The 26,697-nt window shown below is 47.4% G+C and overlaps 1 protein-coding gene across 1 annotated transcript in view; it reads right to left on the reverse strand.

Moving 5' to 3' along the window:
- The window catches only part of DCHS1 (dachsous cadherin-related 1), a 489,760-nt gene that overhangs the window by 411,058 nt on the left and 52,005 nt on the right, over positions 1–26,697 (reverse strand). Inside the window, exon 2 of the mRNA XM_069640519.1 lies at positions 18,926–20,756. Coding sequence (XP_069496620.1) covers positions 18,926–20,704 — 1,779 coding nt within the window. The 5' untranslated portion in view covers positions 20,705–20,756. The remainder of the gene's footprint in view (positions 1–18,925; positions 20,757–26,697) is intronic.

Genomic DNA, 26,697 nt, shown 5'->3' on the forward strand with positions numbered 1-26,697 from the left:
TCTTTTCCTATTCTGATATTCCTGCCTCACTTTGAGCGTTCCAATTTTTCCCACGCTGGCTTCTCTTTTCCTTTTCTGATATCACCCTCTCTAACTCTTTGTCTATTCCGGTATGCCTGCTCTCACTGCCTGTTTTGATATTTTCCCACGCTGGCTTCTCTTTTCCTTTTCTGATATCACCCTCTCTAACTCTTTTCCTATTCTGATATTCCTACCTCACTTTGACTGTTCCAATTTTTCCCACGCTGGCTTCTCTTTTCCTTTTCTGATATCACCCTCTCTAACTCTTTGTCTATTCCGGTATGCCTGCCTCTCACTGCCTGTTTTGATATTTTCCCACCCTGGCTTCTCTTTTCCTTTTCTGATATCACCCTCTCTAACTCTTTGTCTATTCCGGTATGCCTGCCTCTCACTGCCTGTTTTGATATTTTCCCACCCTGGCTTCTCTTTTCCTTTTCTGATATCGGCCCTCTAACTCTTTTCCTATTCTGATATTCCTGCCTCACTTTGAGCGTTCCAATTTTTCCCACGCTGGCTTCTCTTTTCCTTTTCTGATATCACCCTCTCTAACTCTTTTCCTATTTTGATATTCCTGTATCTCTTTTCATGTTTTGATATTTTCCCAACCTGGCTTCCCTTTTCCTTTTCTGATATCACCCACCTCTAACTCTTTACCTGATATCCATGCCTCTCGTTGCCTGTTTTGATATTTTCCCACAGACCAGACACACAACACACATTACACACACAGAAGTCTCTATTCCTATTCTGATATCCCTGCCTCTCTTTGGCCGTTCCTTTTTCCCCCACTCTGACTTCTCTTTGCCTCTTTCTATATCTCAATCTCTCACTCTTCCCTATTCCGATACCTTTAATCTCTTTTCCTAGCCTGGTATCTTCCTCGCTGTCTTTCTTGGCGTCTTCTGATATTTCCCAGCCTGCCTCAGTCTCTCACCGTCTCCTATCTTTCTTTCTCGCTGGCGGCCTACATCTTTCTTCTTCCTTGGTTTGTTTTTCTCTCTTCACCCACCACAGTTTATTTTCAAACTAGAGTTTCCTAGATGAGGGGTCGTGAGGGGCACATACACCCTGCAAGCCGTTGTAAGTATAATTACCCGTCTCAGGGCCCAGTCAGTCCGGAATCTAGAAGGTCAAACGTGTTCACATTTTTGTCAGAAGAGCCTAGCACATACTTTCTCTCCTGGAAACCATTTGCAATATTTTTTTCATTGTTTCCATTATTTTTCTTTGAATTTCTTTTTCATACAAAACTTGAGGGAAATGGCCAACATCTGTCAAGCCTTTAGACTGTAAAGGTCTTTTCCAAATTCAGCGCAGAGACTTATAAGGAGTCTTCTAGGTAGGGCGTGCGGGGAAACCCAGTGCCAGAAAAATCAGACAAATAAATGGACAACCTCCCCAATGAATTGCAAAGATTGGCTTTTTTGTAGAATTCTCTCACTGAAATAAATGTCTGGATAGCTGCAGAAACTGTTCACTAGAAAACAATGCACAGGTCATGTGGGGCAATCCATGGTTGATATCAGCTGATGTCATAGTTGTGGATATGGCAGTGCCATGACTCGTTATATGGGCACTTCAAGAGCTCTTATGAGGGAAATGGTATGGCTAATATGGGAGCACATGTCACAACAGGCACCGGTCCGTGCAAAAGGGAAAGTCCTGCTCATTTTGGAAATTCCTGGGTCATTTTGGGCAACCGTGTCATCCTGGGTTGATTGATTGGCTAGTGTGGGACATCTCATTTGGCCAATTTCATGGCCCATTTGAAAGCTATCCTGGTCCATGACTTATCATGAGAAACTCATGACTTTCATGGGGATGATAATAATGGCCGACTGGAGCAATTTGCTTGCGTCTCATTGCTCATAAGGTGCAATTTCGTGGTAAATAAGGGACGCTTTTGCAGATAATTCGGAACAGTTGGGGGCAGTAGAGGACAATTCGAATACTGATGAGGGGCAGTTTATGAGTTATATTGTCAAGCTTTACATAACAGCACATACATGACTCATACATGCCCAACTAACCTGACCAACCCCATCTCTTTCAGGACCGCCAGGGTGCCTGGAGACCATGCAAATGGCGGCGGTGTGCCGTATCAATGTCAGCAACATAACATAGCATACAAAACATAACACACAAGACCATACACAAAATAGAACACGCAAAACACAACATAATGTCATGGGTCAGTTTACTGTCTGATAGTCGGAAGACTTGCTGGTGAACGGACGTGCTTTGTTACAACTGCAGTTACTGAAAATACACAACAAAACATACACAAAAACCAAGCATCACACACAAAAGAGACACAGTACGCAAAGCACAGACCAGGCACACAACACACAGCACAGTCTCCATAACACACCAAATAATAAGCACCAGCGACATACAAACAGTAAACACACCATTTACATGTAAACACAACCCAATTTACACACCACTTTGTAACATATCCATGCCTTTTGCAGAGCCACGGTCCACTTAAAAAAGACTGACATGCACTCCTGCTCTCCTGAAACATGCTTCCCCACTGCATCCCTCCCTCCCTGTGTTTGTAGCATGTATTTCCAGCTTTCCCCAGCCTCTTTTCTTCCGTTTGCGCATTTTCTTTCCTCCACAAGACTATGGTTTCGATACCTCTGACAAGTAGGGTGACCAGACATCCTGGGTTTTGCCTGGACTGTCAGGGTGTGGTAGGATAGTCCTACGTTTATGTTTGCGGACAGGCACGTTGTTTTTTATTTTTAATATCTGGTCACCCTCTTGGCAGGGGCACAGTACACTATACCATAGACAAGTTTTGGTGCTCCGACACCACTACGGTGGTGATTTGGTGCAGTATAAAAGCCTGTTAACATAACATAAACGCCTAGAAACACTTGTGTCCAGGCACGTTATGAATACCAAATCATATCATAACATACCAGAGTATCCGCAGCACAGCCCCCTCATGCGCCACACTATAAACACACTAGATCCATGTTACATAAGAACTACACTATGAAAGGGAAAGCACCGCTGGCCGGAGCTCTGGCGCTCCAGGATATCAGAATTACCCGAACATGCCGTGCCTGGGGTTCATAGCCATCACGTGCACTTTGATTGCTCGCCGGGACTTTTATGCCGTCCTCTTTTCCTCCCAGGGAAGCATTGGGGTGAAGTATTGTTACGCCTCAATCCATGTACTGCGATCATTATTACTAATGTTTACCTGATTACTTGTTAAATTCTCCCTAGCAATGCTTTGCTCTATGACCTGTACAGCACTCTGTTGCTCCCAAGATGAGTAGAGACGCGCACCCAGCCGCCCCTGGGAAAGTTAAGGCGAATGCCCATATATGGCATAGGGTGTTTTCTTCTGCCCAGAACATGTTCCATTCATGACCCACGGCTGATGCCGAATGGTCATATGTCAGGGTGCTTTGAGACTAAAATAATGCTAAAAGGCACTTTATAAATGACAATTACAATGCAATACAATACAACACAGCGATGAGTAGCCAATGCTGACACATTCAGGGGTGGCTGCCATTACATGTGCCTGTGCACGATGATCTCACACCAGTGGGAAGTCAAGGCCACGAGGGATCTTTACTCACACCCAGGAACTGGACACTGGGCCACAAACCCGGGCAGTGAAAGGTTCCAAAGAGGTGCTTTGCCAGACAGAAGCACTTTAACCCGGAAGCTAGACTCCAAAAGCAGGAAGCAATTATCAATGAGTGCCGTGAACAGCCTTCTATGAAACTGACATGACTAGGGACATTCTGATTAATCTGCATGTGTTGCTTGTAAAACAACGCAGATTGAAGTAATAAACCCTGCAGCCTTCTTCCAAATAAGGTGAGGGCTCCTTCAATATGGTGTAAGGTGGGATCTGTGCTGGGTGCCACCACTGGGCACAGCATTGTGTCTTAGGCATGCCCTGGCAGGTGGCAGCTTTAGAAACCTGACAGGGGGCTGGTTCTGAACAGCAGTGCCTTCAGTCAGGACAACAGCTTCTGCTTTCAGTCTCAAAAGAGGTCAAAGGCCAAGAACACAAGTTTTCAGTTTCAACCTTCTGTATATGGGACTGGAATTTCCCTACCACGTGTCCTGTATTGCCAATACCAGAAATGACCCCAGGGGAGAGGGTCCACCCCCTGTATTTCTAAAGTGTTACCGCTCCTCCACCTTCCCTGAGTCAATCATGGAAGGGCCAGTGGAGCCACGAAGGGGCCATTCATCCTGGAACCACTTTCCCTATCTAACCTCTGGCAAGAATCCACCACATGTGCCCAATACTGCCAAAACCAGACATGACCTCTTGGAAGAGGGCCCACCCTCTGTATTTCTAAAGTGTTACCGCTCCTCCACCTTCCCTGAGTCAATCATGGAAGGGCCAGTGGAGCCACGAAGGGGCCATTCATCCTGGAACCACTTTCCCTATCTAACCTCTGGCAAGAATCCACCACATGTGCCCAATACTGCCAAAACCAGACATGACCTCTTGGAAGAGGGCCCACCCTCTGTATTTCTAAAGTGTTACCGCTCCTCCACCTTCCCTGAGTCAATCATGGAAGGGCCAGTGGAGCCACGAAGGGGCCATTCATCCTGGAACCACTTTCCCTATCTAACCTCTGGCAAGAATCCACCACATGTGCCCAATACTGCCAAAACCAGACATGACCTCTTGGAAGAGGGCCCACCCTCTGTATTTCTAAAGCGTTAACTCTTCCCCACCTTCCCTGAGTCAATCATGGAAGGGCCAGTGGAGCCACGAAGTGTCCATTCATCCTGAAACCACTTTCCCTATCTAACATCTGGCAAGAATCCGCCACATGTGCCCAATACTGCCAAAACCAGACATGACCTCTTGGAAGAGGGCCCACCCTCTGTATTTCTAAAGCGTTAACTCTTCCCCACCTTCCCTGAGTCAATCATGGAAGGGCCAGTGGAGCCACGAAGTGTCCATTCATCCTGAAACCACTTTCCCTATCTAACATCTGGCAAGAATCCGCCACATGTGCCCAATACTGCCAATACCAGAAATGACCCCACGGGAGAGGGCCCACCCTCTGTATCCAGGGGACACTGCCCACCCTCTGTATTTCTAAAGCGTTACCTCTCTTCCAACTTCCCTGAGTCAATCATGGGAAGGGCCTTTGGGGCCACGAAGCGTCCATTCTTCCTGGAACCAGTTTACCAACATACCCTCTGGTGAGAATCCACCACATGTGCTCCTTATTGCCAATACCAGAAATGAGCCCTGGGGAGAGGGCCGACACTCTGTATTTCTAAAGTCGTACTTCTTCTTCACCTTCCCTGAGTCAATCATGGAAGGGCCAGTGGAGCCACGAAGCGTCCAATCATCCTGAAACCACTTTCCTTATCTAGCCTCTGGAAAACATACACCACATGTGCCCAATACTGCCAATACCAGAAATGACCCCTGGGGAGAGGGCCGACATTCTGTATTTCTAAAGTCGTACTTCTTCTTCACCTTCCCTGAATCAATCATGGAAGGGCCAGTGGAGCCGCAAAGTGTCCATTGATCCTGGAACTAGTTTCCTTATCTAATCTCTGACAAGAATACACCACATGTGCCCAGTACTGCCAATACCAGAAATGACCGCTGGGGAGAGGACCGCCCTGTAGAGGAGCAGGTTGACACGTCATCCCTAGCTCCCGCCCCCTCACCTCTGTCATACTGGAACAGCAGGAGAAGAGCCGTATGTGGGACACCAGTTATCATCCCAATACTGCACTGAGTGTATGAGAGTCAATATGCACTCAGACAACTGTATTGAATGTACCCTCACACTGAGAGGGTGCAAGGATGTCTGCACACACCCTTGGACATCAAAGACCTATAAGTGAAATCTGACAAAAGCAGAGTGACGTCATAGAGGAAAGCTAGTGAGACTCACTGAAACGATATGCAAATACTGAAAGAATAAAGATGTAACTGAAGTAACAAGAGGAACATGTAATCAAATATGATGAAATCATGTATGTAAAGAAGATCAAGTAACCTGCTGACTAATAAGAGTATAGATGGTGAAAAGCAAGCTAGATGAGACATATAGAAGTTTCCTGCAGAGGAAAACATAACATGGCTAGTGCAGCCATGATGGAAAGATGGACGCTGGACTCGTATTGAAACCAATCAAGCTACCTCGGAGACAGACCAGGGCTGCAGAGTCAGGAGACGCTGGAAAAACAGATTTGTGTGAGGAGTAAAGAGGCGTCTATTGGCCTGGGATCAAGGATGTCACATCAAGGAATAATTCCAAGGCACAAGGGGAGTCAAAAGGATAAGCCACGTACATAAGCCATATTTTTCTTAGATCAAGCAAAAAAGAAAACAACTGCAAGAGTCAAGATTAGACAATTAATGAAGCAGAACACCTAAGCAAGATGGAGTGAGCAAGTCTCCAGAGGCCTAGGGGCAGAGGTGTTGCTAGGTCTGGAAAAGACCCGGGTCTAGGCTAATTTCAGAACTGTCGGGACTGGGGGCTAGCTAGCATTTTGGTTGTAGCTCCTGAGATTCTATCCGGGGCTACAACCAAAGGACCAGGGGCTATAGCCCCTTTAGCCACCCCCCTAGCAACGCCTCTGCCTAGGGGGGTAATAACACCCAGCACATTGAATAAAATGGGAGTAAATAGAAGGTCAAAATGGGCAAATTTGTGGTCTCCTCATTCATTAAACCCAAACGAAGATAATGGCGTGCCTACACTCCAATGAACATCCCAGAACAGAGAACAGGCTTTGAGGTCAACTGCAAAGGAGAAGGCTTGGCTTGGGGCCTGACCGATGAGAGATGATGGACTACTTGGGAAAGTGGGTAGTAGTATGACGTTGCTCACTGCACCAGAGTTTCGTTTTTCACACGTGCAACTAACAAGCAACACAACCAATCAGAGGGTCTATGTAGCAACATGCTATACAATGTTGCAAAGACCAACCAGCTGCTATTTTCTGCTATAATCAGTATTATATGCATTTAGAGGTAGTTTTAGGTGTGCTCACCAGATAAGGGGCAGCCAATTATGTTATTAACACGTATACATACTATAGGTAGGTACATATGCCCCCTTAATCAATCCCTCCCTTCAATAGGTTTTACAGTTTGCCACATAGAATGACATTATAGATGACACATATCGAGGTATAAAACCATTGTATAATCAAATTTTGGTGTGAATGCGTGAACTACTGCTTGTTGTTTGTCGGATTGCCCTACTTTATTCTATGCTAATAATAAAGTAGTACTTTACCATATTCTTTGAGTCTGTCCTGTCACTTGGGTTTGAGATCGTTATTGGTAATTCCAAGGTGCTAGAGCATAGACCCTCGGTATCTCTAAACATTACCTCTTCTACACCTACCCTGAGTCAGTCATGGGAATGACCAGTGGGGCCATGAAGCGTCCATTCAGCCTGGCACCAGTTGCCCTATCTAACCTCTTGCTAGGATCCACCACATGTGCCCCCTATTGCCAATACCAGAAATGACCCCTGGCGAGAGGGCCCACCCTCTGTATTTCTAAAGCGTTATCTCGTCTGTGCTTACCCTGAGTCAGTCATGGGAAGGGCAAGTGGAGGCAAGGAGCATCCATTGATCCTGGAACCAGTTTCTCTATCAAACCTCTGGCGAGGATCCTGCCTAAGTTGTGGATCCCCAGGCTTTTCTTTTGATCTGCTGCGCTGCCAACACGTCGCCCGCCCCCTTGAATGAAAGGGACCTATAAGAGCAGCACATGCTATTTAACTGCATGACTCTGTAACCAAGGGCTTCACAAACACACACTAAATAAATTATTTTTGTTGTTTTTCCTTAGTGATTTTATTCAATTTCTGTGCCAATCATGACCATGGTGTGTAAATCGTACCAGCCCAGAAGGCACTGCATCAATCAGAGCCAAGCTGTGAAACGATACCCAATACATTTTGGGGAAAATTCTTCTAAAACTATTATGTAGTATAATGTCATTTGTCATTTGTATAGCGCCTTTTCCCATTGGAATGGCCTCAAAACACTGTAGGGGAACACCCTTGGCGGCCTTCATTGGGCCCATCATCGCCCTTCTGGCCACTGGCATTCCTTCACCAGACCTTGCACAGTCCACTTGTCTCTCATTTGGCTGCCAGAGTCTCGGTCTCGCCACTCACGCGCAGGTCTCGGGCAGGGAGCCCATGGAGCGGCTGGCATGGAAGCTGCCAGCCTTTGTTTACCGCTGCCACGGGCAACAATGGCCTTCTGCATAGCTATTTGGCGGGGGGCATTTCTGAACCCTCGCACCCCTCGGTTCCCATACAGAAGACCCTCTGTGAGTCTCGCCCAACAGTGACATATCACCTACAGAAAGTCGGGCAGTGTTTAGCATGCCGCTGCCACCCTTGCCTGCTATACAAGGGGCGAGGACATCATCAGTGGGAACGTATCATGGGGCACGCTGGGAGGGGCTGTTTAGTAATGGTGGAAAAAGTTCACATGACAGCCAGGAACAGGCAATCATAAATGGACTTCTATTTTGAATGTTTTACTGTTGTCTGGTTTATCAAAACCTTTCACAACATGGAATCCTATTTAACGCAACAGGCCATGCAAAGTCTTTCTTTAGTTTTCATCATTCACTTTTCCTTGAGGACTAAAGGGGCGGGGCTTCGCAAACACCATCCTAGGAGGATTCGAGGTTAGGGAAAGCAGGAGCAGTGGAGACTCAGAAAAGCAGGCTCCAAACTTTCTTTATGATATGATATGCATAACGTGCTTAATACCCAGAAGTTTCTAAGCACGGAGCCGGGGATCAAACCTCTGCTGCTCCGTGTCGTCTTACTTCCAAGGCGAGAACATTGCCGCTGAGCTATCCTCCCGTTCCGTGATGTAATAGGCTGTCTGTGAGTTCCCGGATTGCCTCACAGGCCACTCCACTGCTAACTCACAGTCCTAGCTGCCAAGAGGCCCCATGGCACGCGTTACACCTGGAACCCGGCCTGGCTTTGAACTTTTCATGGTGGTACTTGTAGGCCCATACTTACTGCAAGGAAAGAGAAACTACACGTCCCAGCATGCAATGGGAGAACAAAAACCAGGGATGGAGCCAACTGCCACGCATGACCTGGGGACCACTTGGCGGCTATACACGTCACATCTGAAATATATAGTCTACCTGCATTTTATCGTAAGTCGCTTTGCAATTTCAGACAAAAGAAAAAGAAGAGAGAGAAGAGTCCCAGTGAGCTGGACAGGGCAAGTGCTGGCTCGCGCAGTATAGAAAACAAATAATACAACATGAAAAAGAGTGCCCTTCAAGAGACATCCTGGCTGTCCATGAAAGGGTGGGGCAACTCCAGCAACAAAAGCCTACCCGTATATTACTACCAATGCTGCTACCAGTTGCACTAATATACCCACTGATGCCAGTGCAAGCATGGAGACTGGAGGTTCTAATACTTCAACACACCAGCGCCTTGGTGTAAAACGCTATATAAATAAATCAATCATTATTTAACTTACAGTATTACTATAGTGCACTGTCATTAGCACTAAAGAAAGTACTGTCCTCTACTCCTACTAGTAATGTCAGTACTACTCTTAGCTCTGCCCCCAGTAGTAGCATCACTGCTTCTGCTGCCACTATGGGCAGTCCCACTGGCAGTAATAAAGTCGCTGCTGCTACTACTGATATTCGTGGCAGACTTTCTAAAGTTACTACGTGTGGCAGTACAAGTTCTTACTTTGCTGCTGCTAGGGGGCCGGTCAGAGGGGGGGCCGCAGCAGAGCGGAAGTGAATCCTGTTGAAGGGGGGAATAGCTCTAGTAGTGTCGAAAGAGGACTCTGAGGACAGAGTTAGCCTTGTTTTGGAGCGGGCAGGCTAACGGAGACACTGCGGGGACAATGAAGGGGTCAACTGGCAGTACCCAGAGGTAAAGAGGCAGGAGAGTACAGAGAGTCAGTGATGCCAACGCAGAGCTCGCTACGTGGTACCAGAGAGGACCAGGAAGGCCAGCATGGAGGATGGGCCTCCAGAGGCCTGGATAGGTGCAACAGGGCATTAGGTTTGTATGACAAGACAGATAGGTCAATTGAGGGGAGAGGCGCTTGTGTTAGATTATGCATTGGTTAGCGCTTGGGTAGTCTTGCCCAGTGATGGCAGTGATGTTGAGCTGAAGACCTGCCACATTGGGGCCTGGGTCATCAAATCTGTATTTAGTGCGCCCTGGGCATGGGCAGCTGCACTCACAGGAGCGCAAGGCCTGCCTGGCACAGGACAGCCGGGCGCCGCTCTCATTCATTTACAGAAACACTGTGTGGCATGAATCCCTGCCCATAGAAAGGGTGTGGGTGGAGGGGGGAAGGGGGGGGGGCGACGGGAGAAGACCACTCCTCATGGCGGAACCCCTCGCCTCTCTGGGCGACCGGCGCCGCGCATTCCCAGGCCGCCGGCCCTGTATCCTGGTGACAAAGGCGCAAGAGGCAAAGGGGAGACAAAGAGGGGGTGATGAATAGAGGTGAGAGGGGTACAGCACACAGAATGAGGGGCGGCGGAAGCAGAGAGCGGGCCAGGATGCTGGGGCCTGTTTGAGAGTGCACGACGCAGTGTTCGCAAGAGGCAGAGACCCCGAATAATGGGAATACATGCGGGTTTGGGGGAGGGGTCAGGGCGGTGGGAGTATGTGAGCGAGTGAGATGGAGACAAAACACAAGAGGCAGATAAATAGAAACCGCAAGAGAGAATGGGACATAGCCAAGTGACACCATTGTGAAGCATTAAGAGTCCTACATGACATGCCATGCTATGCCATCTCACACCATGCCACGGCATTCAATCAGATTGAGGGTGGAAAATAAGAAACAGAGAAAGGAAGGCCTGCTATAGAATGAGGCAGCACCAAGGCCCAAGGGGCAGGGAGAGGCCACTGCGAAACATTGAGATTCCTACATGACATGCCATGCTATGCCATCTCACAATATGACATGGCATGCAATCAGATAGAATGGTGCAAAATAAGAAACAGAGAAAGGAAGGCATGCTATAGAATGAGGCAGCACCAAGGCCCAAGGGGCCGGGAGAGGCCACTGCGAAACATTGAGATTCCTACATGACATGCCATGCTATGCCATCTCACACTATGGCATGGCATGCAATCAGATAGAATGGTGCAACATAAGAAACAGAGAAAGGAAGGCATGCTATAGAATGAGGCAGCACCAAGGCCCAAGGGGCCGGGAGAGGCCACTGCGAAACATTGAGATTCCTACATGACATGCCATGCTTTGCCATCTCACACTATGACATGGCATGCAATCAGATAGAATGGTGCAAAATAAGAAACAGAGAAAGGAAGGCATGCTATAGAATGAGGCAGCACCAAGGCCCAAGGGGCCGGGAGAGGCCACTGCGAAACATTGAGATTCCTACATGACATGCCATGCTATGCCATCTCACACTATGACATGGCATGCAATCAGATAGAATAGTGCAAAATAAGAAACAGAGAAAGGAAGGCATGCTATAGAATGAGGCAGCACCAAGGTCCAAGGGGCCGGGAGAGGCCACTGCGAAACATTGAGATTCCTACATGACATGCCATGCTATGCCATCTCACACTATGACATGGCATGCAATCAGATAGAATAGTGCAAAATAAGAAACAGAGAAAGGAAGGCATGCTATAGAATGAGGCAGCACCAAGGTCCAAGGGGCCGGGAGAGGCCACTGCGAAACATTGAGATTCCTAAAGGGCACGGTATAAAATGCTACGCTATGCCATACGACACCATAGCATGGCATGCAATTATACTGAATGGAGGACAGGAAGAAACTGAGAATAGAAAACGTGTGAGAGAGTGAGGCAACCCAAAGGTGAAAGGGTCAGGAGACGTCATTATGAGACATTAAGATCAGTACATGACATGGCATGTGACAGCATGCTAAGGCATGCAATAATAATGAATGGTAGGCAGGAAGAAACAGACAAAGGAAAGCATGTGAGAGAGTGAGGCAGCACAAGGGTCAGGGAGACTCATTATAAAACATTAAGTTCCCTACGTCACATGACATGACATGACACGGAAAGTGATGCAATTCCATGGTGTGCCGTATCACACTGTGCCACGGCATAAAGAATACTGAATGGTGGGGAAGAAGAAACAGAGAAGGGAAGGCATGTGAGAAACACAGAGATACAAGGGGCAGAAGCGGAGTGACTGAAGGGCAGAGAGGAGCAGGACATTGGGAATAGGAAACCCCGAGCCAGCAAAGGGGGAGCCTGTATAAACACAGGCAAGGCAGAAATAGAGATTGGGCAGCAGGAAGACCCAAGAGCCAGCGAAGAATGAGCCTGTATAAATATAAGCAATGCAGAGATAGTCTGGCAACAGGAGAACCCAAGAGCCAGTGAAGAATGAGCCTTTATAAATATAAGCAATGCAGAGATAGAGTGGCAGCAGGAGAACCCAAGAGCCAGTGAAGAATGAGCCTTTATAAATATAAGCAATGCAGAGATAGAGTGGCAGCAGGAGAACCCAAGAGCCAGCGAAGAATGAGCCTGTATAAATATAAGCAATGCAGAGATAGTGTGGCAGCAGGGGAACCCAAGAGCCAGCGAAGAATGAGCCTGTATAAGTATAAGCAATGCAGAGATATTGTGGCAACAGGAGAACCCAAGAGGCAGCGAAGAATGAGCCTGTATAAATATAAGCAATGCAGTGATAGTATGGCAGCAGGAGAAGCCAAGAGCCAGTGAAGAATGAGCCTGTATTAATATAAGAAATGCAGAGATAGTCTGGCAACAGGAGAACCCAAGAGCCAGCGAAGAATGAGCCTGTATAAATATAAGCAAGGCAAAGATAGAGTGGCAGCAGGAGAACCCAAGAGCCAGTGAAGAATGAGCCTGTATAAATATAAGAAAGGCAAAGATAGAGTGGCAGCAGGAGAACCCAAGAGCCAGCAAAGAATGAGTATGTATCAAATATAAGCAATGCAGAGATAGTCTGGCAATAGGAGAACCCAAGAGCCAGTGAAGAATGAGCCTGTATAAATATAAGCAAGGCAAAGATAGAGTGGCAGCAGGAGAACCCAAGAGCCAGCAAATAACGAGCCTGTATCAAATATAAGCAATCCAAAGATAGTCTGGCAACAGGAGAACCCAAGAGCCAGTGAAGAACGAGCCTGTATAAATATAAGCAATGCAGAGATAGTCTGGCAACAGGAGAACCCAAGAGCCAGTGAAGAATGAGCCTGTATAAATATAAGCAAGGCAAAGATGGAGTGGGTGCAGGAGAACCGAAGAGCCAGCAAAGAATGAGCCTGTATCAAATATAAGCAATACAGAGATAGTGTGGCAGCAGGAAGACCCAAGAGCCAGCGAAGAATGAGCCTGTATAAATATAAGCAATGCAGAGATAGTGTGGCAGCAGGAGAACCCAAGAGCCAGTGAAGAATGAGCCTGTATAAATATAAGCAATGCAGAGATAGTCCGGCAACAGGCGAACCCAAGAGCCAGTGAAGAATGAGCCTGTATAAATATAAGCAATGCAGAGATAGTCTGGCAACAGGAGAACCCAAGAGCCAGCAAAGAATGAGCCTGTATAAATATAAGCAAGGCAAAGATAGTGTGGCAGCAGGAGAACCCAAGCGCCAGTGAAGAATGAGCCTGTATAAATATAAGCAAGGCAGAGATAGTGTGGCAGCAGGAGAACCCAAGAGCCAGTGAAGAATGAGCCTGTATAAATATAAGCAATGCAGAGATAGTGTGGCAACAGGAGAACCCAAGGGGCAGCGAAGAATGAGCCTGTATAAATATAAGCAAGGCAAAGATAGAGTGGCAGCAAGAGAACCCAAGAGCCAGCAAAGAATGAGTCTGTATCAAATATAAGCAATGCAGAGATTGTCTGGCAACAGGAGAACCCAAGAGCCAGTGAAGAATGAGCCTGTATAAATATAAGCAATGCAGAGATAGTCTGGCAACAGGAGAACCCAAGAGCCAGTGAAGAATAAGCCTGTATAAATATAAGCAAGGCAAAGATGGAGTGGCAGCAGGAGAACCCAAGAGCCAGCAAAGAATGAGCCTGTATCAAATATAAGCAATGCACAGATAGTCTGGCAACAGGAGAACCCAAGAGCCAGCAAAGAATGAGCCTGTATCAAATATAAGCAATGCAGAGATAGTGTGGCAGCAGGAAGACCCAAGAGCCAGCGAAGAATGAGCCTGTATTAATATAAGCAATGCAGAGATAGTGTGGCAGCAGGAGAACCCAAGAGCCAGTGAAGAATGAGACTGTATAAATATAAGCAATGCAGAGATAGTCTGGCAACAGGAGAACCCAAGAGCCAGCAAAGAATGAGCCTGTATCAAATATAAGCAATGCAGAGATAGTGTGGCAGCAGGAGAACCCAAGAGCCAGTGAAGAATGAGCCTGTATAAAAATAAGCAAGGCAAAGATAGAGTGGCAGCAGGAGAACTCAAGAGCCAGCAAAGAACTAGCCTGTATAAATATAAGCAATGCAGGGATAGTGTGGCAGCAGGAGAACCCATGAGCCAGCAAAGAACTAGCCTGTATAAATATAAGTAATGCAAAGATAGTGTGGCAGCAGGAAGACCCAGGAGCCAGCGAAGAACGAGCCTGTTTAAATATAAGCAAGGCAGAGTATGCTTTTCTCTCCATCAACATGCCTTTTAAGGTCGGCCCACAACCCTGCCCTCACCAAGGCATAATACTAGCCTTGGCACCGTCTGAGGGTAACATTCGAGGTCATTAGGTGCCATAGCCCATCCTTAATGTCACCCCCTTGGCTTGGAACCATAAAGTCAGTCTTCCGGGCATCAGGCAATAGTGAATCCTGGACCCATGCGTGCTAAGGCTTAAATAGGCCTTCTTAAAACCGGCCATCCAGGCACAAGCCACAGGCCAGCAGGAGAAAACATCCTGACATCAACCAACTTCAAGAGAGAGGCATGCACAGTCTAGAAGAACGTTTGGGTGATCACAACTAAGAACTGGATTGATCTGTAAACTGAACAAAGTCTAGATTCCAGCGATCCCTTCCAACCTTCCTTGGCAAATACAAACCCAGACCCTCAGTCAGGGCTACTGGGCACCCTTTCATCTGATCAAGTGCTTGAGAAGATCACCACTGGCCTCTTGTGGACCCCTTCATTGGCTTATCCTAGGGAATTCCTGGTAATGCCGAGGGACAGTGGCTACTCCTCTTTCATTATTGCAAAGGCGAAAAGGAACCACTTTCATGCTTCAAACTGTTGACATACAAGACCAACTAAGCTTGCGGGAGGGCCAACCACACTCGCTCAAAGGAGTCAGTCAGCAAAGCTTTTCTGACTCAATAAATAGTGAATATGGTAATGTGACTGTCAGCTGGACCTCATTTTGGTGCCCAGTGCCAAGACTACACTGTATCTTAGGCTCATGACTTTGCCACTTTCAGCTGTCTGGGTATGTTATCACCTCTGAAATTTGGACCAAGCCACTGCTGCCCAGTGTTGATGCAACATTACTGCCTCTCACATAGCTAATAGGCTGTCCTCATTCTATGTAGGCTTTAGACAACACAATGCATCTTTACTGTGCATGAAGGGTAAAGCGAACATAATAAGTATAATACACAGCTAGACTAGCCTACAATACTAGTCCAAGTCTATTACTGTGGAATGACATTTTCTAACTTGTATACCTGCCATCGAGGATAAAGCAAACATGAAAAGTATTACTACATGGCTAGACTGGTTACATTGGAGGCTCCAGTCTGGCCATATATGTTGTGTGTGTCACAGCATGTTTGTACTGGGCATCAAGGGTAAAAGCAAACATGAGAGTGATAATGTGCTACACTGGCCTCTGCTGGCAAAGCCAGATAAACATATATTTTTTATTGGTTGGGAAGCCCTAGATGATAAAACTTGCATATATGGGTGCAGCCAGCAAGGACATGTCTGGGGACAGATAGCATGAATATTTTTCATATACAGGCACATGTGGGCAAAGACATAATGAAGAGTGTTGGGAGGGGTCCTGTGCCCTTCTGGTGACTTGCATCTATTCCTCTTTCTCATGTGCTTCTATACAAATGAACTGCACAATGTGTGGGTTATTACCCTATTTTACACAGGAAGTGGCTAAAAATGCACCATTTAATCTATTATTTTAAACATTTTCTCTGGGGAAGACCCCCCCTGGACTCCTAAAAACGTGTCATGTTTGGTTCGGGAACCCTCATTCTGGTCAGTTGTCCCTGCATATTCGGTGCAAACATTTAAAAATTCACCAGCCACCACTGTTTCGTGGCAGCGGTGCCCTCACCTGGCAAGAGTCTGCAGAATGGCTGGCGCCCCTCTGCACTCTCTTATGGAAGGTGCCAAGAAAGTTTAAGTCTCGCCCAGTCCAGTCTGATGGGAAGTCCCATGCAGCGCTCCAATTCTGCTTTATTGTAATACCTAGAGGCGTCACCTGTGCAGCAGGGATCCGCTCACCCTATGCGGTAATATCTCCATCCCTGTGCGCGGATGTTGCACAGGTTATCCCAAACAATGAAGAGAAAACGCTTGAAAGTAATTGAGCCTCATTCATGAACACATGTCCGGGAGGATAGCTCAGGGGCAAGGCGCTCGCCTTGGAAGCAAAATGACACGGCGCAACACAGGTTCGATCCCCGGGTCCGCGCTCAGAAACCAGTGGGCATTAATCGCGTTATAAATATCATATCATATCATGTTCTCATTTGGTCATCACAAGTGGGATGAACACAGTTTTAATGAGGGGTGATAACCAAGGTACAACTGCCTCAGAGCCTAGAGACTGTCATTGGGTGGTAGCGGTGTGAGGTATAAGTCAACATAACATGCACAAATAACACTGAGCATACATTCCTGGCCTTTGTGCAAAATATGGGCGTGTGCCTTATTCACAAATGGATTGATTGTGGGGTGTGCCGCCCGTGCAACTCATTCCCCTATCTGGCTGGCCGTACTCTGGAGTAAACGCAGCGCAGCCATGGCTCTTTTCAAACTCTAGACTTTGCAAATGTACTCCAAAATGAAAAGCCTCATGAACAGCATGAGCGTTTCTATTCTTTATTCCTCCTAAAGTAGGTGGGGCCACTTAATCAAAATGTCTGGCAGATGATGTGCCTTTTTTGGGCCCATCACATGCAATGTGCACTCTGTACCCGCCATGACAGAGGGCGGGCCCCAGGCCTGCATTCACATACGTAGGCGCTGGGGGCAAGCAGAGGGTGGGCGGAGCTGTGAGAAACGCCTTCCGCCCAATGGTTCCCACCTGTGAAACAGGGGAGCAGTGAGCAGAACATGCTTGCCACGGCAGGCAGCAGGCAGTTTTCGGTGTGCACCCTATAACCAGGAATGTCTGTGAAGAACCCCCGTTGGGTTAAGCAAGTGCCAGGGCCCTCCACTTCAGGAAGCAGCTGAACTGGCTCATCCTTCATGGGTCAAGGGAAGGAATGATTCCAGAGGGAGAGGAGCATCCGGGAAGCCTTCCTTGTGCTTGGCCCCTCTGTCCCCCACTTGCCCCCACGGTTGCGAAGTTGTGGATCCAAGCAGGCCACAAGCTGTCCTTTGAGACCCATATAAAACATGTGGGAAAACAGGTGCACTTTAACATTCCAGAGCACGCGACGTCTCGGCAGAGCTGCCGAGAACCCGACCACATACCTTGTTGAGCAAAGCAACCATAAAAACAAGCTAAGAGATACCGCAAGCATGCGATTTGCTGCAGGGAGTCGTCCCTTATGGCCCAGACCGACATGCAAAGAAGAGAGTGGGGTCGGCCATCGCCCGCCCATTCGACCATTGTAACTCCACTGCTTTCAGAAAGTTAAGCTCCATTTATAAACTCAAAAGAAGGCATCAGCCCACCTTGTGTCGAGCAACAAACTCTGCAAAGCCACACTTCGTCTGTTATGGCACCACACCACCATTACAGACCACCTAACCCCCACCTCTCCTTCTACAGCAGACGGGGTGTGCCCCAAAGCTAGCATTAGAATCCCACCCAGCACCCCCACACCCATTCAGAAAGCTACTCAAAAGCATCTGCGCTATATCCCCCAATCCACCGCCTTTCTGGTGTGTTTCTGGAAGTCTGGAAGCAGCGCTACTGACTCTCCTCCGGCGGCAGAAGCGTCTCTGCCTATGGACCGGCCCTTTGGAATTCACTGCACCTCAGCCACATGTACCAGGCTCATGATTAACACGGAAAGCGTGGGTCTGCTCTTCTTCTAATGTAGTGTGTGTCTTGGCATATTCTACCTCTATGATCTGTTGTTGTGTATCCAATCACACATGTCCACTTGGCCTTCCTGAATTCTCATTGCCAATGTTTGGATCAATCTGTTTCAATTCTGATATCATCACGTGGTAGACCCTCTGTTATGATCTACTGCCTTCTATGACATCTTTCCAATAAAAACAATTTCAAACTAAAAAAAACAGAACTGAAGACTTGGCCCATTTCTTGGGCATTCAAGATACCCCCATCGCCGTGGAAGGGCATTCTGGCTATGGCGCGCGTGAGCGTCTGCACGACATTTGGAAGCAGCCATGAGCCTGTGCAGGCCTGTTCAGTGTATGTACAAATGCATGACATAACCCACTTAGCATGACACTGTGCACGTGCAGTAAGGCATACCCAGATAAAGCACATGACCTGAAATGCCTGCATGACCATACTCAGCACAGTGACTATAATTAGCAGCAGAGATTAATCTGGCCCCAGTCTGGACCAACTATCCTCAAATCCATGAGTCAGAGACCCCAGCAGTGAATGGTTACAACAGAGAGATCCTCTCATTACAGGAAATGCAGTTCTCAGCACATCCAACAACTAACCCTGAGGGATAACCCAGCCGGTAAGGATAGGAAGTCTCTGTCCTTACCTGCAGGAAGCAGGTCCCGATGGGCGTGTTCTCCTTCAAGGACACATTGTAGAAGTTGCTGCTGAAGGTGGGCTCGTTATCGTTCACGTCTTGGAGGTCCACCTTGACCACAGATGTAGAGGAAAGGGTCGGCTTCCCCCCATCAGTGGCCATCACCGTCAGCTTAGGTTGAGGGTCCTTCTCATAATCCAAGGGGGTGGTGGTGGTGATGATCCCAGTGGCGGGGTCGATGGTGAACCAATCGGAGTGGGTCTCTTTGTTATGCAGGATGCTGTAATGGATGTCCCCGTTCGGCCCTTGATCTTTGTCTCTCGCGGTCACCTGTAGCACAAAGCTGCCTGGGTACACGACTTCCGGTATGGTCTGCTTGTAAACCTGCTGGTCAAAGAGGGGTGGGTTGTCATTGATGTCCACCACTTGCAAGACAAAGGAAGACTCCGCCCGCAGCGGAGGGGTGCCCGAGTCAGTGGCCATGACCCTGAGCTCATAAGAGTCCCTCTCTTCCCGATCCAGATGTTTGTCCACACAGATCAAGTAGATGATGTTATCCTTGGTGGTCAAAGCAAACTTTCCATCCCCACCTTCCAGCGACACGTTGACATTAGAGTACTCGCCATAATCGGGATCCGACACTGAGATGCGGGCAACATACTGACCAGGCTGTGCCCCCTCGGAGACCTGCGGGGAGCCATCCTCGCTGAGGAAGATGATGGTCATGGTGGGCTGGTTGTCATTGTAATCCCGCACGTGGATAGATACGAAAGCAGTGGAGACCTCCGGGTGCGTCGCATTGTCTCGAGCCTGAACCACTAGCTCATGGACCCTTCGCATCTCATAGTCTAGCCCCTTACTCAGCTTGATCACACCTGTCTTGGAGTCAATCTCGAAGTACTTTTCTGGGTCGCTCTGCCGGCGGTTGATCTCATAGATCACAACCCCATTTTCGCCCTCGTCCGCATCAGAGGCAAACACTTGCAGGATGTTGCTGCCGGGCTTTAAGTTCTCGGAGATGAGCGTGTGGTAGCGGCTCTCATTGAAGGCTGGGGCATTATCATTTATATCCTGGATGGGAATTTCTAAGACCATCTGCGTACTCCTGTGTGGTGATCCTCCATCATACGCCTCCACAACCAAGGAGTAGGAGGACCGGTTCTCCCTGTCCAGGACGCTGCTGACCACTAGGTCCAAATAAAGGACTCCATTGGAACCTCTCTTGGTATCTATCCTGAAGGCCTGGCCAATGTTGCCCTGCTTAATGATGTAGCCTTGTGTGTTCAACTGGCCACTATCGGCATCAAAAGCCGGGTCCAGGGGAAACCGCGTCCCTATGGGCGTGTGTTCAGGGATCGGGAATACACTGCGGCTTTCGGGGAAAGCTGGAGCGTGGTCGTTGATATCGTTAACCTGTATAGCCACTTCCACGGTCACCCCCTCTGTTGTGACGGCGATGAAACTGTACTGCTCGCGGCTCTCTCGGTCCAGAACTTTGGCCGTCTTGATGATGCCTGTGTTCTCGTCGATATCCAGGTCCGTGGTCACCCCACTGCCCTCCTGGGCGGAAATGAAGTACATGTAGGTGTTGGAGCCAGGGGGGAGCCCGGCGCTGATGTCCCCAATGATGGTACCCGCGGGCTGCCCCTCGTCAATCTGTAGATCCAGAGTGCCCAGCATGGTGGAGCAGCGCCCTCCCAGAAGCCCGCATAGACCTAAGAGCAGCAGCAGGAGCACGCGGTCGGGCCGCCGCAGGAGATGCATGGTATGGCCCAGAATGCTCGCCATTGGGAGGGGCAGCCTGTCAGCCTGTATTCCTTGCTTGCTACCCTTTCAAACCCTGCAAAGAAGAACATGAGAGGGTTGTTAAAAGACATGTCAAGGAACAACAAGAAATATACTATGATTAAAACATGAAATTAAATGACATTATATTTTATTTATATCGTGCTCGTACACAAGTGTTTCAGAGCGCGACCAGGCAAAAGGGAGGGGAACAAGGGAGAACAAAAAAAGAAAACAGCGATCTTACTAGGCCCAGTGACATTTAAGAAAGCGCAAGTGCATGGAAAAGAGAAAAGGAGGTAAGTGCAAGGAAGGGCCGGGGGGAGTGGAAAGTGCGGGACAGAGGCAATAAACTAATTCCAACCCAAATGTTTTTCCATAAATGAAACAAAACAAGGAAATAGCTTGCAATCTTGGACCTGTACCGTGGTGCTTAAAATAATAAAATGATAAGCAATGAATTGGACACGAGGGACCACCTCGGAACGTTCTGGATATCTCAGAACAGGCGGCCATCTTGTGCTAGATTTAGTATGGGCTCTGACGCCACAACCGTCGACTGTCCATGCAAAATGGGCTCAACACTTCTGATCAGCGCCACTTCTTAAGTCATCTTATAACAAACACCACCCGAGCCAGCATCTGGGAAGTGAGGGCACCCCATGCCCTTGGTTTCAGTCCATCCAGCCAGAGGTAGTCAGCCTCCTGCAGCCTTTGCTCGACTTAGATGTTAGGAGCTGGAGGACTCAGGACTGGACTGAAAGTGCTGGGATCAAAGCAAACCCTTAGGCTCAGTACAGCCCCACACCACCACAATTGTGTTTTTAGAGCACTTAGGCTGCTCATGAAGTGCCATATAGCGCCCGCGCCAGGGCTATCCAGACCTTCGTCTACTGGAGGAAAGAAAATGAGCCTATTCGAGGGTGGGAACGCAGGAAAAAGATGCCACTAACTCAGAAAGGGAGCGATGCAGCAGGGGAGGAATGCTTTGTAACAGCACGTGTGTATGTCAGATCAGTTAGGTGGGCCATTGCTCTGTAGAGGGGAGGTATGTGTGTCCTAAAGTGATGTGATGAGTGGGTTGTGTTTTCAAGGCCATCAGTGACAAATTACACAAGAAGTCTTAGCTGCTGCCTCACACACGTGGGTGACATTTCCCTACTTGCACAAGGTTGTGTGAGGAGTGTGTTGTAATTGGAAATAATAATTGACTGTTGTACAAGATATCAGCGCTTTCCAACACAACACTTTGACACAGCACCCGTTCCTCACACCTTTGCAATATGGGCTGCTGTAGAGACCCAGCCATTCTCTACCTACCTTAGATTTGGCAATACATGCGCACACAAATGTTACCACTCCTTTCATTACATTTCAACACAGACTACAGTCTTCCAAAGAGCGTTCATCCACACAGCTCTTGAAGACCATATCAATGGCAGCATGCACTATATAAATACCACCTAACATACTATAATGTGACATATAGCCCTACTGTCTGAGGCCACACATACTATAACCTGACAGATATCCTACTGTCTGGGGCATCACATACTGTAATGTGAGAGATATCCTACTGTCTGAGATATCACATACTATGATGTGACAGATATCCCACTGTCTGAGATATCACATACTATAATGTGACAGATATCCTACTTTCTGGGGCCTCACATACTATAATGTGACAGATATACTACTTTCTGGGATGTCACATACTATAACGGGACACATATCCTACTGTCTGAGGCATCACATACTATAACGAGACTGATATCCTAGGGTCGGGGGCATCACAAACTATAATGTGACAGATATCCTACTGTCTGAGGCATCACATACTATAATGTGACACATATCTTGCTGATTGAGATATCACACACTATAACCTGACAGATATCCTACTTTCTGGGCCATCACATATTGTAATGTGAGACATATCTTGCTGTCTGAGATATCACATACTATAATGTGACAGATATCCTACTGTCTGGGGCATCACATACTGTAATGTGACAGATATCCTATGGTCTAGGGTATCACATACTATAATGTGACAGATACCCTGTGGTCTGGGGTATCGCATACTATAATGTGACAGATATCCTACTGTCTGGGGCATCACATACTATAATGTGACAGATATCCCACTGTCTGGGGCATCACATACTATAATGTGACAGATATCCTATGGTCTTGGGCATCACATACTATAGTGTGACAGATATCCCACTATCTGAGATATCACATACTATAATGTGACAGATATCCTACTTTCTGGGGCCTAACATACTATAATGTGACAGATATACTACTTTCTGGGATGTCACATACTATAACGTGACACATATCCTACTGTCTGAGGCATCACATACTATAACGAGACTGATATCCTACGGTCGGGGGCATCACAAACTATAATGTGACAGATATCCTACTGTCTGAGGCATCGCATACTATAATGTGGCACATATCTTGCTGATTGAGATATCACACACTATAACCTGACAGATATCCTACTGTCTGCGACATCACATATTGTAATGTGAGACATATCTTGCTGTCTGAGATATCAAACACTATAACATGAACAATATCCGACTGTCTGGGGCATCACATACTATAATGTGACAGATATCCTACTGTTTGGGGCATCACATACTATAATGTGACAGATATCCTATGGTCTAGGGTATCACATACTATAATGTGACAGATATCCTATGGTCTGGGGTATCACATACTATAATGTGACATATATCCTACTGTCTGGGGCATCACATACTATAATGTGACAGATATCCTATGGTCTGGGGCATCACATACTATAATGTGACAGATATCCCACTATCTGAGATATCACATACTATAATGTGACAGATATCCTACTTTCTGGGGCCTCACATACTATAATGTGACAGATATCCTACTTTCTGGGATGTCACATACTATAACGTGACCATGTCCTACTCTCTGAGGCATCACATACTATAACGAGACTGATATCCTAGGGTCGGGGGCATCACAAACTATAATGTGACAGATATCCTACTGTCTGAGGCATCACATACTATAATGTGACACATATCTTGCTGATTGAGATATCAAAAACTATAACATGAACAATATCCGACTGTCTGGGGCATCACATACTATAACGTGACAGATATCCTACTGTCTGCGACATCACATATTGTAATGTGAGACATATCTTGCTGTCTGAAATATCAAACACTATAACATGAATAATATCCGACTGTCTGGGGCATCACATACTATAATGTGACAGATATCCTACTGTCTGGGGCATCACATACTATAATGTGACAGATATCCTATGGTCTGGGGTATCGCATACTATAATGTGACAGATATCCTACTGTCTGGGGCATCACATACTATAATGCGACAGATATCCTATGGTCTGGGGTATCACATACTGTAATGTGAGACATATCTTGCTGTCTGAGATATCAAACACTATAACATGAACAATATCCGACTGTCTGGGGCATCACATACTATAACGTGACTGAATACATGCATAATAAAAGAAGAGTGTTGAAAGAGGCACAGTGACATTAGTGAACAGATGCACAGGAATACACGCATAGTAACAGGTGGTGCATGGCAACACAGGAGTGAACCGATGCACAGTAACACAGGCATAGTAAGAAAAGAGTGTAGAAGTGCATGGCAGCACAGGAGCGAGCAGAGGCACGCTGCACAGCCAGGGTAACTGAAGAGTGCAGAGAAGTGTGGCACACAAGCGTATGGACTTGGCTAGTAACACAAAGAGTGTGGAGATGCTTATTAACAAAAAAGTGTTAAGATGCACGAAAAAACAAGAGCACAGACATGCTTGCCAAAATAGGACTGTAGATCCGGGTGCCAACATGAGACTAGGGAGATGCACTGGAACATGACATGTTAGACATGCCTGGTTGTGTAGACGTGCACTGCAAAGCTAGAGTGTAGCCATGTCAAGGCGATATCAGGTATTAATATCGCCACATATATGGTCGCCGTAAATAATATCACCGGGAAAATGTTGTGGCGATATTATTTGGGTGACCATATATGTGGCGATACGGGCAAAATAAAAAATTAAAAATAAATAAATACAAAAATTGGGGGGCTCCGGGGGTGTCCCCCGCATGTTCCATGCAATAATGTCGCCACAAAAAACGACCATTTTTCGGCGATATTTTTGCCTGCCGATATTTTTGTGGCGACATTATTACATGGAACCGTCAAGGCATCATGCTTATTTGAGCAGCAGAATGTGCAGGGCTCCATCTGCCCCTCCAGGGTACTAATGACAGCAGGGTTGCTCCCACCGAAACCATTCCACATTGCAACCTTCCGAACACTCCTAACGCTTCAAGACACATCCACACAACTGCTCACCTGGGAGACAGCAGAGGGCACTGCACGAGGAAGGCCTCGTGGCAGCTCTGGCAGCAAGATTGGCCAATCAATATGTTTAATTAATCAATAGGTTGCCTTGACTCGCAGAAAATGAAATGCAAGGCATGTCAGAAAGATGGACCAACGCAGCGAAAGGAGCATTGACTTTCTGCCACCAAAGACGTTTACATCAGTGGCTGGGGTGGGGAGGGAATGGGGGTGCAGGCCTCGAGCTCAGTCCTTCGATGCACGTAGGACCCGATTGTAGGGTGAGGGGTGTGGCCAGTAATAGTCTGACCTCCAAAGACAGACCTGGAAAAGACAAGGTGGAGCTGTACAGCCCAGCGCGTGGCAATATTGCACGTTTTCAAGGCTTGGGATTTTAGTACAGGAAGTCACGCTTTTGCACAGTAGTCATAGCGGCAATACTTGTGTGCTTAGTAGCAGACCCTAATTCCATGCATAGACTGTTGACCCTTAGGTTAACCCATCCCTTGACAAGGACGCTCCCGGGTAATGGACCTTCTTCTGCACCAATCCGCTCCTTCTGACCTTAGTACTTTGCGAAGTCAACTCCTCCTAGGAGCTACTTGCCATTTTTATAACCCTAGATCGCCGGAGACTGACATCATGTATTGCTAATGAGACCCATGATTGTTTTCTGTTGTGAGTATTTCTTTACGTAGCCTGTGGTTTGTATGTCTTGAAAGAGCGTCTGTGCCACGGTGTGGCCTGTTCCATTCCAGCTTAGGAAATGGCCACAGACTCCCATTGTGTCCACACTCATTCCTTTCTGGAATCCTGGCATAGGGTGGCATGTGGATTCATCCACTCTACTACCACGGCCTTAGGCCAGGCATGATTGGAGAGACTCTCTAGTTGGAACACCCTTTGTCTGGACCGAATAGTAGGGGCCAGCATCTTGACACTAAGAAAACCATGTCCCATAAATTGAGGTATGGCCAACCTGTCCTACAATAACCTCTTACCAGCCAGGATGAACTGGCCTCCTTGAGCTAGTAGAGCCATGTCCAAGCCATTGCGGCATGGCCAACCTGTCCTACAATAACCTCTTACCACCAGGGTGAACTGGCCTCCTTGAGCAAGGACAGCCATGTCCAGGCCATTGCGGCATGGCTAACCTGTCCTAGAATAACAGTGCAGCCTCTCTGTTCTAGGAGAGTAGTAGCCTTGTCGTGGCAGTGCAGTCTCTCTGTTCTAGGAGAGTAATAGCCTTGTTGTGGCAGTGCAGCCTCTCTGTTCTAGGAGAGTAGTAGCCTTGTCGTGGCAGTGCAGTCTCTCTGTTCTAGGAGAGTAATAGCCTTGTTGTGGCAGTGCAGCCTCTCTGTTCTAGGAGAGTAGTAGCCTTGTCGTGGCAGTGCAGTCCCTCTATTCTAGGAGAGTAGTAGCCTTGTCGTGGCAGTGCAGCCTCTCTGTTCTAGGAGAGTAGTAGCCTTGTCGTGGCAGTGCAGCCTCTCTGCTCTAGGAGAGTAGTAGCCTTGTCGTGGCAGTGCAGCCTCTCTGCTCTAGGAGAGTAGTGGCCTTGTCGTAGCAGTGCAGCCTCTCTGTTCTAGTAGAGTAATAGC

Source organism: Ambystoma mexicanum, chromosome 7q, assembly GCF_040938575.1.
Source record: "Ambystoma mexicanum isolate Mex_15411 chromosome 7q, UKY_AmexF1_1, whole genome shotgun sequence".
Lineage (NCBI taxonomy): Eukaryota > Metazoa > Chordata > Amphibia > Caudata > Ambystomatidae > Ambystoma > Ambystoma mexicanum.